The 13,183-nt window shown below is 37.8% G+C and overlaps 3 protein-coding genes across 3 annotated transcripts; all 3 read right to left on the reverse strand.

Moving 5' to 3' along the window:
• Positions 1-2,237: 2,237 nt before the first annotated feature.
• Positions 2,238-3,347, reverse strand: LOC108336658 (exocyst complex component EXO70B1). Its single transcript, XM_017573126.2, has one exon. The coding sequence runs from the start codon at positions 3,345-3,347 to the stop codon at positions 2,238-2,240; it is 1,110 nt and encodes a 369-aa protein (XP_017428615.2).
• A 4,611-nt stretch (positions 3,348-7,958) lies between these two features.
• On the reverse strand, positions 7,959-9,102 carry LOC108336659 (uncharacterized). The gene has a single exon (XM_017573128.2). The coding sequence runs from the start codon at positions 9,093-9,095 to the stop codon at positions 7,959-7,961; it is 1,137 nt and encodes a 378-aa protein (XP_017428617.1). The 5' UTR covers positions 9,096-9,102.
• A 669-nt stretch (positions 9,103-9,771) lies between these two features.
• LOC108336660 (exocyst complex component EXO70B1-like) lies at positions 9,772-11,866 on the reverse strand. Its single transcript, XM_017573129.2, has one exon. It carries the CDS (start codon positions 11,847-11,849, stop codon positions 9,843-9,845), a length of 2,007 nt encoding a protein of 668 aa, XP_017428618.1. The 5' UTR covers positions 11,850-11,866; the 3' UTR covers positions 9,772-9,842.
• Between the last annotated feature and the right edge of the window lie 1,317 nt (positions 11,867-13,183).

Here is a 13,183-nt window from a genome sequence, read left to right on the forward strand (position 1 = left end):
ACAACGGTGGACAGAGACACCACTTCAATGACAGAGAGAGTTTCAAAGGAAGGAACTTCAATGACGGAGATAGAGTTTTGAAGGATCTTTCGGTGAAGGGGGAGAGAAAGTTTTGAAAAGGGGGAGAAAGAGTTTCGAAAAGGGGGAAAGAGAGTTTCAAAAAGGAGGAAAGAGACTTTTGCAGGGTTTCTGAAAAGCGCCAAAAAGTTTCTAAAAATTATTCCAAAAATGCCCTTCAAAACAAAATGAATCTTTAAACAAAATTTAATAAAAACAATCAATGACAGTGAGACACGTGTTGTTGTCAAATTGTTGTAAAAAATCTGTTGTTGAAGAAACGTTTTCCTTTTTTTTATGCCTTTAAAGAGAGTGAGTGAAGAAGTGTTGAGTTTTCTTCAGTATTTGGATAATCTCATACTCTATATAACTATTTGAGTTTAATTTTATCATGTTTAGAAGAAATCGAATTATTTTTTCACGAATTTAATTTTATTAGATTTTTCATCTAAAATTTCATTGAAATCGTTATATGGTTGTTCAAGTGCATTTTTACATGTCAAAAGTCGTCGTGTTACAATATGATGAATGAAATCGTAATCAATAAGCATGATTTAATCTGGACGTAAGTTTTTAAAAAATACATTCATATACATAATTTTCAAATTTAATTGATCCGTAAAGAAACCTCTACTCATTTTCATTTATAAGATTTGCCTCTAATTGAGATGAAAAGAGGGGAAATGCAGAATACTTTAGATGTATTACCAATTTACTGTTTTTTTATTGTTCACAAATAGAGAAATTATATAGTTTGTTTGAAGAGATAAGTCATAATAGATTATATTCTACCATCAATTATGGTTTTATGTATTTTATTGAAAACATACTTTCTTTTATTGTGATTATTTATTATGTCATCAACCTCCGGTGTTGCGCTTTTGTCAGCATTTGGTGTGTGAGAAAGGATTTATCACTAGTCCATGAAAACACAGCATAAACAAAATACCTATTTAATAGTAATTAAATTTGGTTTCAAATCTTTTAAATTTTAAATTTAACAGGATTATAGTAATTCAACTTGTACAAACTATTTAGTTGTTATATTTTGTTTCTTATTTAAAGTAGAGAAACTTTTTTAGAAAGGGTTGAATCATTTAAATTTTGATTAAATGCAGCTGAATCAACTTCATTAATATTCCATCTAATTTTCTCTTTTAAACAAGGACCATTTAGTTATTTTATAAACATATCAATAAAAAAATATTTTTTAACAATATTTTTCACTCTTAAAATTTAGATCTATATCAATATTAAACTTTACAATCAATTTTTTACTTTTTATTTTCTTTTCCTTAAATCAAAGAATCTTATTTCTTAATCTTATATTCCTCCCAAATATTGAATCTATAATGTGCAAGGATGGCTTGGAAAAATCACAACTAAAGACTTGAGCACAAAAACCAAGACAGGTTATCTTTGAATCAAGAGTTTGAGTTTAATTTCCATAGAGAAAGGATATATTTCCTTCTCAAAGGGAAATGGTGATGGATCTTTTCAAATCCTAAGAAAAGGAAATAATAATGCATGAAATGATGGAAATTTATACATGATCAAACATGCTAACTGTGTTTTTTTCTTTTTTCAAAATAAATTTTAAATTGTCATTGGTTTTTAAAGAGGGTCGGAATACTCTTGTAATATCGTGGTACTTCAATTCTTTTGTCTCCACGGTGATTGGAGTAACATGGTTACCCAGAGTGAGAGGACTTAGTATATGTGCAACATGTGTTTCAAGACCTTGAATTTGATAAATCAAAGACATTTATGGATGTCAAACTTCTAAAAGTCTGCCTAACTTTCATGTGTACCAAAATACTTGTAATAATGAAGGTAAGTATTTGAAAAAGAAGCTCATTGCATAACAGAGCAGACTAATGACAGTTGACATAAATACAGAAAGTATCCATAGATAGGTTAAGTCTGTATACTAAATCTTCCCAAACTTAGGAATTATTTCCCTCTCTTCAGGCATAGAATTATGAAAATGTATCCAAACTTCAATTTGAACCAAGCCAATCTAAAATGTGGAAACAAAATAAAAAAGGAAACATATTTATGATTGTTTTGAAACATCAGTGGTATACAGAGCACAAATCCTTTGGAACTGAGATAATTAAGTTATTGTTCTCTAAATCTAACTCGCTTAATCATTCCTTCTCTTCCAGCAACAGATTCATCTACTCCCTTAAAAGAAACAATTTGTTGAGTCGATCTTGAACCTCAAACATTCCATACCTAATGTACTTATAAGCATGCTTCCCAACAAGTTGCTCAAATGTGCCAAGGAAACTTCCATAAGCTGGCAACAGCATGTTTTCTATGGATTTTATTACTTGTTCCCTCCTTAGCTCCTCATCACAGACAGACCATGCAGACTGAATGTTGCATGTCTCATCAAAGTGTTCGTTGAACCAATAAAGGTTGTCTTTCATCAACTCGGCTACAACACTAGACTCTGGTTGATTCATGTCTACCTTCAAAAGGTCCAGAATCTTATTCCATGAGCTTCTTAGATAGAGCTCAAGGTTTTCTTGGAGCTTTGTTGTGTTTTTGTGGAGCCAGTCATCTCCAAAAGAAAGTCCCAGTCCATTCAGTTTTGTCTCTACTTCAATGAATCGCCGGTTGTTCATGATGAAAACATTACGCAAAGAAGGGTTTTTGTAATTTTTCGAGTTGGCTTCTAAACTGCTCTCTACAAGCTCTATCATCTTGTAATTACACACAGGTGAAATCATTTCATCTAAACCTAGTCTAAGTTTATTCTCCCTACTTTGGTGTAGAGATTTAATGTAGTATATCACTTCAAGCTTATTACCATTTTTGGACTTATCGTCCAAACTACTCTTTAACAGAATTCTCACTTTGTCTATGTACACAGATGATGGAATCTTTCCCTCCTTTAAATCTTGGCTAAGTTTCCTAATTTCCCTATTTCTGTAAACCGAATAAGTATAGTACATCCCTTCAAGGGTAATAGGATGAATCCCGCCACCAGGAATGAGTGATACATTTTCCGAAGCTTCATAAATGCACAATCTCTGCCTTATCAAGAGCACTACAATATTTAAGAGTGTTGTAAATGATTCAAACTCTTGTATCAACTCCTGCAATGTGTTGCGCATGAAATGGCTCCAAGTTGCCAAGGCACGGGCAGATTTCAGCAGACTAGTAGCCAATTCCGTGCAAAGTTCCCTGAAATTAAACTCCCCATTGGGAATGGAGCGGCTAAAGACACGATTGAAGAGTCTTTTTTCATTGGGAAAGAGTATCCTCGCCGCTATATTCATAGCTTTTATCAGCCTCTCATTCTTCTCCGACTTGTTAATTGTTGAGTATCAAGTCAAACTCTGTTAAAACTGTTGGGTTTTACCAGTTAACTTTTCTTGTTACTCTGTTATTTCGTTTTGTCTGTTGGATTATATGTTGCTTTATATAAAAAGCTGCATTGGCTTTTTATCTAATAATACGAAGTATTCCTTTCAATCTTTCTCTGCTGTTAGAAGTTCTCTTCCAATTCTCCAACAGAATTGGTATCCAGAGCCAGGTTGTGTATAGACCTGTGGTGCTTCAAGAATATCATAACACAGTGCGGTGTGTCTGTGTGTAGCTGAAGCAAGAAGAGAAAAGGTGACTGTCAAGAATTGAGTTCTTGCAGAGTAGGTGTTTGAAGAATGGCTGGAAGTGATATCTCCACAGCAAATCTTCCAATACTCACGGAGAAGAACTGGACAAGGTGGAGCACACAGATGAGGGTGTTGTTCAAGTTTCAAGATGTGAGTGAAGTGATTGAAGGTGGTAATCGTGAGCCTGGTGTTGGTGCAACCGAAGAGCAGAAGTCTGTGTTCAAGAAGAAGGATAACAAAGCTCTCTTCATCATCCATCAATGTGTTGATGATGCCCATTTCGAGAAGATTCAGCATGTTAGTACTGCCAGAGAAGCCTGGGAAATCCTTGTACGTTGTCATACAGGAGGGGAGAGGATCAAGAAAGTGAAGCTTCAGACTCTTCGAAGGCAGTATGAATTACTGCAAATGGAGGACAGTGACAAGGTTGGTGAATATTTCAATAAGATACTCACCATTATGAATCAGATGAAAGGGTGCGGGGAAGTCATCAACGATCTTGTTATCATGGAGAAGATCATGAGATCACTCCCACGAAAGTTCGACTACATAGTAGTTGCGATAGAAGAATCAAAAGACCTCTCCAAGATGAAGATTGAAGAGCTTCAGAGTTCGCTGGAAGCTCATGAAATGAGGATGATGGAGTGGAACCCAGCCAAGAACAACGAACAGGCTCTAAAAGTGCACCATTTCAAACATGATGAGAAGAAAAATTCAAAGAAATGGAAAGGGAAACGATCAAAGGGAAATTGGAAATCTGACAAAAACAAGACTGAGAATGGGTCTGTGTCAATGGAGAAAGATGGAAACGCAGAGAAGAGTTATCCAAAGAAGGATAAAAGAAACATAAAGTGTTTCAACTGCAACAGGTATGGGCATTATGCATCAGAGTGTCATGCAGATGAAGGGAAACAGAAGCGACCTCAGGTTAAAGAAGCAAACGTTGCTCAAGAAGATTCAGATTCAGAGCCTCTAACTCTGATGGTGACTACTTCAGGTGAAAGCTCCAACTCTCAAAGCGATATGTGGTATCTTGATTCAGGGTGCTCGAATCATATGACATATCATCGGGACTGGCTAATCAACTTTAATGAGACAAAGAAGAGTAGAGTCAAGTTTGGCGATGACAGCACTTTGAGAGTTGAAGGCATGGGAGATGTCATGATTCGGAGGAAGAATGGGTCGCATGCTGTAATCATGGGTGTGATGTATGTTCCAGATATGAAGTGCAACCTTTTGAGTGTTGGACAGCTGACCAAAAAGGGGTTTAAGGTGGTGATGGAGAGTAATAATGTTGAGCTTTTTGACAATGATAAGAACCTGATCTTGAGAAACAAGATCTCCAAGAACAATACCTTTCAGGTTAGTCTGGAAGCTGTAGAACACTCCGAGTGCTTGGCTGCTGTAAAGAACGATGACGAGAGTTGGCTGTGGCATTTTAGATATGGCCACCTTAACTTTAGAAGTCTGCAACAACTTAGTGCAAAGAAAATGGTCCATGGCTTGCCTGAGATTGCCTTACCAGAAACAGTGTGCGGAAACTGTATGGTGGGGAAACAAACGAGAAAACCGTTTAAGAATGAATTGAGAATGAGAGCAAAAGCTTGCTTAGGTGTGGTACATTCGGACATATGTGGTCCAGTTGAGGTGCCAACAATTGCTGGAAACAGATACTTCATCTCTTTTGTCGATGAGTTCAGTAGAATGATTTAGGTGTATCTGATTAAGGCAAAGAGCGACGCACTGGAGACATTTGTTCGATTCAAAACACATGTCGAAAGAGAAAGTGGGAATCAACTGAAGATACTCAGGACAGACGGAGGAGGAGAATACACCTCTGTGGCTTTTGAAGATCACTGTCGGTTGCATGGGATTGTACATGAAGTCACTGCCCCATACACTCCTCAGCATAACGGACTGGCAGAGAGGAGGAATCGCATGATTTTTGATTTGGCCAGAAGTATGCTGAAGGGGAAGGATCTACCACGAAAGCTGTGGGGCGAGGCAGTGTCCACAACTGTTCACATACTTAACAGGTGTCCCACGAAGAGGTTAGAAAGAAAAGTTCCACTTGAGGCGTGGACAGGAGAAAAACCGACAGTTGGCCACCTGAGAGTATTTGGCTCACTAGCACACATGCATGTTCTAGACCAGAGACGATCGAAATTGGATGATAAAAGTAAAGTGATGGTGTTCATTGGTTATCATCCAACTGGGGCGTACAAACTCTTCGACCCAGTTGAAGAAAGGGTCAAGTTGAGTAGGGATGTGGTGATCATGGAAGACAAATGCTGGGACTGGAATCGAAAGAGTATCAGTTTAATGAAACCCAGGGTGATGGAAGATGTGAATAACCCTATCACAGCAGAGTCGACATCGACTATGGAAGATAGGGGTCATGTCCAGGGTGATGAACCTGACAGACCAAGAAGACTGCGAACACAACCGCAGAGGTTTGGCGATTGTGTGGTTTATTCAGACTCACAGATAGGTGATGAAGGGGATTTGGTACACATGGCTCTGCTGGCTGGGGCAGAGCCCATAAACGAATCTGATGCACTAAAGGAACCCGTGTGGCAGAGCGCAATGAAGGAAGAAATCGAATCCATAGAGAAGAATCAAACTTGGCAACTTGTTGATCTTCCTGCTGGGAAGAAAAGTATTGGAGTGAAATGGGTGTTCAAACGGAAGTTGAAGCCTGATGGATCGGTTTCGAAGTATAAAGCCAGACTAGTGGCAAAGGGCTTTCTCCAGAAGCAAGGACTGGACTTCACTGAAGTGTTTGCACCGGTGGCACGAATGGAAACCATTCGACTAGTGATAGCAGTGGCATGTGCATTGTGTTGGTCGCTGTTTCAGCTAGACGTGAAGTCCGCCTTCCTGCATGGTCCTTTGGAGGAAGAAGTGTATATCCAGCAACCACCGGGATTCATCTGCAAAGGTAAAGAACAATATGTGTATAAGCTGAAGAAAGCTTTATACGGGTTGAGACAAGCTCCTAGAGCTTGGAACAAACGCATAGATGCGTTCTTGCTTAAACTTGGTTTCACAAGATGTGTTGTGGAGCACGGTGTATACGTAAGGAAAGGTGAGGAAGATGAGTTGCTGATCATTTGTCTGTATGTAGATGACCTACTCATTACAGGCTCAAATCCAGTGAAAATAAGCGAATTGAAAAAACTGATGCACTCGGAGTTCGAAATGACAGACCTTGGAAAGCTGAGTTATTTTTTGGGTATGGAGTTCACCTACACTAAAGCAGGTTTGATCTTGCATCAGAAGAAGTACGTAAAGGAACTGCTTGCAAGATTTAACATGTCTGAATGTAACCCAGCAAAGAGTCCGTTGGAGGTGAATCTAAGATTGACAAATGATGAGAATGAAGCAGAGGCTGAAGAAACTATGTTTAAACAGATTGTAGGTTCACTGCGTTTTCTGTGCAATAGTAGACCAGATCTCTCATTCAGTGTGGGGCTGATAAGCAGGTTTATGAGGAAACCAAAGAAGACGCATATGCTTGCAGCCAAGAGGGTGCTAAGGTACGTAAAAGGCACTTCAGATTTTGGCATTCTGTTCCCGGTTGGAAGACGCAAAGCTGATGAGGAATTTCTGGAACTTGTTGGGTTCACAGATTCTGACCATGGTGGAGACTGTGTTGACAGAAAAAGCACGTCAGGTTACTTGTTCATGTTAAATGGGTCTCCCATTTCTTGGTGTTCCAAAAAGCAACCAGTGGTGGCTCTGTCCAGCTGCGAAGCAGAGTATATAGCAGGCAGTTATGCAGCCTGTCAAGCGGTATGGCTGAAGGAGGTGCTGAGAGAGATGATGATTCCTACGAAAACACCATTACAGCTGTTGATAGATAATGTGTCTGCAATAAACCTCTCCAAAAATCCGGTGAGCCACGGCAGAAGTAAACATATAGAAGTACGGTATCACTTCCTCAGAGATTTGGTGAATAAAGGAAGAATCGGGCTTGTGTATTGTAACACTGAAACCCAGCTGGCTGATGCATTTACGAAGGCTATGAACATTGAGAGGTTTTGTTGGCTTAGGAAAGAAATTAGAATAAGATCTCTGTGTGAGTGTTAGACTTGAGGTGGTGTGTTGAGTATCAAGTCAAACTCTGTTAAAACTGTTGGGTTTTACCCGTTAACTTTTCTTGTTACTCTGTTATTTCGTTTTGTCTGTTGAATTATATGTTGCTTTATATAAAAAGCTGCATTGGCTTTTTATCTAATAATACAAAGTATTCCTTTCAATCTTTCTCTGCTGTTAGAAGTTCTCTTCCAATTCTCCAACATTAATGTCCTCCCCGTTGAGCTCTTGATCCTGCAACCCTAATGCCCAGAGGCTCTCTTTCAGAAACTCCCTCCGACAATTACTGTACACGTGCAAGCATTCCTCCTCAAATCCATCTGACACCATCTTCTCTACACTTTCACGAAGCTTGATGATCATTCCTGACGACAATGAATCCACCACCATGTTGTCGTCGCCATGCAATTCTGCCACTGAAATCTCCTCCTCACCAAGAACACTAGCTTTAAGGTATTTGTCTACATGCATGGAAATTGCTCTGATAACGTTCCCATTCTCCTTCTTAAGAGCCTCTATACAACCCATGAAGCATTCCTCGGTACCATAAATGTTTTCTGGAGGGGCACCACCAGCACCGCCCTCTTGAGGTGAAACTACTTGAGAAGCAGTGTGCCTTGTTCCTCTTGAAGGCCATACCATATCAATGACTGGGTGTGGTTGTGAACTAGCCATAATTGTTTGGGTTGAATCCACTTGAGTAACACTATTACTGGTTCCTTGTGGTTGTGAAGTAGAATCAATTTCAAGCACTACATGATCTTGGTGTTGAAGTCCATGATACCCACTTCTTGGTTGAGGATCCAAATTGGAACGAAGAACGAGGAGGGAGTAACTGAAAACTCCTCCAACAGTGACTAGCCACAGTTTTATTTTCATGAGTTGTACCGTCAGAAGTGCACAGAAAAAATACAGGAGATCAACCTCAAATCCTAACTGACTGAGCCTAGACAAGCCTAGAGACATGATAGCAAAAGCAACACAAGAAAGCAGACTATAGGCATCTGCTTTCTCTTTCAGATCTTTATCAAGGAAAAAGGAGTATACAGAAGTGATAAGCAAAACAGAGAATGCTGTGTGAGCTTCCAAACAGCGAGAGTTGGAGTATTCCCATGTCTTTGCAAACAAGGTGGAAAGGGAGATTAAAAAACTGAAAACAATGTAAAGAAGTAACTTCCACCAGGTCCAATTTCCAAGTAAATGATTGAAAGAGGAGCTCAAAGAGTAACAGATAAGGCCAACGATAGATGAAGCAAAACACACAAATCTCCATACCTTTGGCTGATGTAGCCAACTCCAAATTTTGATGAGCATGAGCACTGTGTTGTTTCTCAAGCAGGGTTTGCTTCCAGGAACGAAACCACCGTTGCTATTTTTTTTTTTGGATGGGGGTTTAATCCCTTTATTTTATTTTTTTGTAGAAATTTCAAAGGAAGTAAGTGGGAAACTCCATCAATCTTCTTAGTGTTGACTTAAAACTGGATATTTCTTTTGCAATCAATGCTAGTTGTAATAATCCCCTCATGCGATCAGAAAAACAATAAAATCCTGAAAAGGTTATCTATTACAAATCCAATTAATTCGATATATCAATACTCACCTGCGAGAAGAATTCATTTTATTATTCCGTTTAAACGTGTCAAATAATTTAAGCTGTGCAAATCTAAAACATATAAATAAAAACCGAAGAATATAACTTGGATGGTGATTTAAGCTATGCAAATATAAAACAGAGAAGTAGAATAATTATGTAGTTTTAAGCTTAAATGTACACGGGTAGTGTTGGCATGATTTGGAGCTACAATTGTTCACTCGAGATAATCATGAAACACGATTTTTAATTATATATAGGTTCTTAACAATAACAATAAGAAATATAAGACTGAAAAAATCACTTTTATTAACACAGATTCTATACATTACGGATTGTAAGAAAGTTACAGTGAACAAACTTTAAACTTTACTTAAAGGTTAAAAATTAGTACTTATATATTCGAACAACAATATTCCAACAACACAACAATAAAAATTTTGTATTCTAAATCATCGCTTGGGTTTCTTTCACTTCTGTTTCAGAAACAGATTCTTATTCTTCATAACAACAAACAGATTGCGGACTCGATCTTGGACGTCAAACATTCCATACTTAATATAATTATAACTGTGTTTGCCAAGAAAATTCTGCAACCTTCCAATGAAGTTTCCATATGCTGGCAACAACATGTTTTCTATGGATTTTACAATATGTTTTCTTAAGTCTTCATCAAACACAAACCAAGTAGACTGAACATTGCATATCTCATCAAAGTGTTCGTTGAACGAATTTATCCTGTCTTTCAGTAACCCAACCGCAACACTAGTCTCTGATTCACAGATATCAAACTTCAGAAAGTCCACAATCTTATTCCACGAGCTTTTCAGATAGAGTTCGAGGTTTTGTTGAAATTTTGTTGTGAATTTCCGGAGCCAATCTTGACTAAAAATAGGAACCAATCGATAGAACTTTGCTCCTACTTGTATGAAACTCAGATTGTTCATGATGAAAACAAATCCCAGAGAAGGGTTATGGTAATTTTTGGACTCCACTTCTAAAATTCTCTCTATCAGGGCTGCTGCTATTATCCTGGCCACATTCACAGACGGTAAAAGCTTTCCCTCCTTATCAAACATGGTGTATTCTTCTAATCCTTGCCTAGATCTATTATCCCTTTGTGTGCAAACATAACGAAATTTGTACATCAATTCACAGATGTTAGGATGAAGCTCACCACCCTCATAATATGTAAAATTTTCACACTCCAGAATAGTTGCCAAGTGATTGGCAATGCGAACCAAACAAATATTCAATTCTCTACAAACCACAGTGAAAGTAAAATCCCCAGCGGAAGAGACCCCTTTAAAAACGCGACCACAGAGTGTCCTTTCATTGGGAAGGAGTACACTATCAACTACATACAAAACCTTTGTTAACCAACTCTGAATCTTGTCCATCTTATCAATGTCCTCCATGCAAAGCTCTTGCATTTGCAACCCAAAAGTCCATAAACACTTTTTCAGAAACTCCCTTCGGCAAGTATAGTATGCTCTGCAACAATCCTCCTCAAACCCTTCAGCCAGTATCAGCCACACGGCTTCGTGAAGGTCGTTGATGATTCCAGCAGGCAATGCATCAACCACCAAGTTGTTGTCAGCATGGAGTTCCACCGTTGGAATCTTGTTGGCCACATTAGCTTTAAGATATCCATCTACATGCTTTGAAATTGTGTCGATAAGGGTCTCATTCTCCTTCTTAAGCACCTCTATACATTCCATGAATCGTGCCATTATACTTTTTTTACTGTCATTTTTGCCTTGAGTGACCATGAATCCTGAATCCTCAACTCCTTCAGAGACAACAACGCCTTGCGGCATGACGAGGGAATTACCAACAACAGTGGTAATAGTTTGAGGTGAACCAACTTGTGAAAAATTGCGGCTTGTTCCTTGTGAGTGTGAATCAATTTCAATGACTACGTCATCATTGACATGGAGTCCAACATACCCAGTGGCTGAAGCATCCAAGGCCGAACGAAGAATGATGAGGGAATAACTGAAACTCCGTCCAACAATTACTAACCATAATTTTATTTTCATGAGTTGTACTGTCAGAAATCCACTGAAAAAATATAGAAGATCGACCTCAAATCCGAAGTGACTGAGTCTTGACAAGCCTAGTGACATGATAGCAAATGCAGCATACGAAACCAGACTATATGCATCTGGTTTCTCTGTGACTTGTTTATCGAAGAAAAAGGAGTACACAGAAGTTATCAGCAAAACCAAGAAGGCCGTGTGAGCCTCCAAACAGGGAGAGTTGGAGCACTCCCATGCCTTTGCAAACAAGGTGGAAAGGGAGATGAAGAAACTAAAACCAATATACAAAAAGATCTTCCACCACTTCCAAGCGCCACATAAATGATTGAAAGAAGAGCTCAAAGCATAACAGACAAGTCCAACAATCGATGAAACAAAACACAGAAATCTCCATACCTTTGGCTGCAGCAGCCTACTATGAATTTTGGTGAGCATTATCACTCAAGCAAGGTTTGCTTTCAGGAACAAAGAAGATGTTGAATAAATCAATAACATTTCAATTATTGCTATTTTTTATGTAAGATAGTCCCCGTCGTTGCCTTGGATATTTATTTTGTTATTTAAATTTCAATGGAAGATAATGACTTTCGTTGCATTATGTTGGATGATATAACTCACTACTGAGAAAACATTTATTACCAACAGAAAATGTTTCCTAGAAAATACTTGCAACTTTTATTATGACATATTTTTGTAAAAAGTATCCATGAATTTTTCTTTTTTAGAATTACATTTTGCATAAAACACTTGCAATTTTTTTTGTAAAAGGTTATTTGCAGAAAATTAATATTAATACATTGCCTTAATATTAATATTACGTATTAGTTTATGTGAATAAAAATTTGCAAAGAATTATTTCTAAAAAAAGTTAATATTAATACTTGTCAATTTCGCTGCCTACTATTATATTTTTTATTTAATAAGTAACATTTGGAATAATGATAAAGTGACGTATTTTTATATTTATTTGAGATATAATATAAAGATAAAATAATTATAAGGTTTAATTGCTTCCTTTGTCTCCAGTTTGGTTGAATTGTGTCAAATTCATCCTCATTTTTAAAAAAGTTTCATTGTCGTCCTCACGTGGTGTAAAAGTGTCAATTGAATTCAAACATAGAAAAAATTTGTGTCAATGTAGTCATCTCCGTTAAATACACACTAACGGTGTTAAGTGGCTGATTATTTGGCACTAGAGAATTAAAACGTGGCAAATGAGTCACCAGCTTCTCTGCAGATTTCTGGGGTAAATACCTCTGAAAGCTGCCACGGGTCTGCTTGCATTGAACACATTCTTTGCAAACAGTCCCTGGAAATATATTTTTGTAATTTTTGGAATTTATCTTTTATTTTTGTATTTTTCTTTTTGTCTTTTATTTTATTTTTATTTTTTATATATTTTTTTTTTGAACAAACCCGACAAAATATAAGATACAATACACAAGAGTAGAGTTATCACGGGCTACATACAGTGAAAGAAATAAAAACTTAAAAATAAAGCGAAAGAAACAAACCAACAAGAATAGGAGTGCAGAGATGAAAACCAGAGGTGTGGAGAAAAATTGGACTCTTTTGCATCTGCCAGGGGTGTAAAGATGAAATTTGGAGGTGCGTCCCGGTGTTTGCTTGTCAGACCCGAGGTACCTTTCTTGTTATTTGTGGGAGTGTGAATAGGAGTTACGCCTCAACAGCAAGAAAGGAGCAGCCCACGTCGAGCCTTTCATTTCATTGTTCAGAGATCTCTTCTTCTTCAGCATGGGACCAAAGGA

This window comes from Vigna angularis, chromosome 7, assembly GCF_016808095.1.
Source record: "Vigna angularis cultivar LongXiaoDou No.4 chromosome 7, ASM1680809v1, whole genome shotgun sequence".
Taxonomy (NCBI): Eukaryota; Viridiplantae; Streptophyta; class Magnoliopsida; order Fabales; family Fabaceae; genus Vigna; species Vigna angularis.

Coding starts and splice junctions, on each gene's coding strand:
- LOC108336658 (XM_017573126.2), bottom strand. CDS start 3,347: ATGAATATAGCGGCGAGGATACTCTTTCCCAATGAAAAAAGACTCTTC.
- LOC108336660 (XM_017573129.2), bottom strand. CDS start 11,849: ATGCTCACCAAAATTCATAGTAGGCTGCTGCAGCCAAAGGTATGGAGA.
- LOC108336659 (XM_017573128.2), bottom strand. CDS start 9,095: ATGCTCATCAAAATTTGGAGTTGGCTACATCAGCCAAAGGTATGGAGA.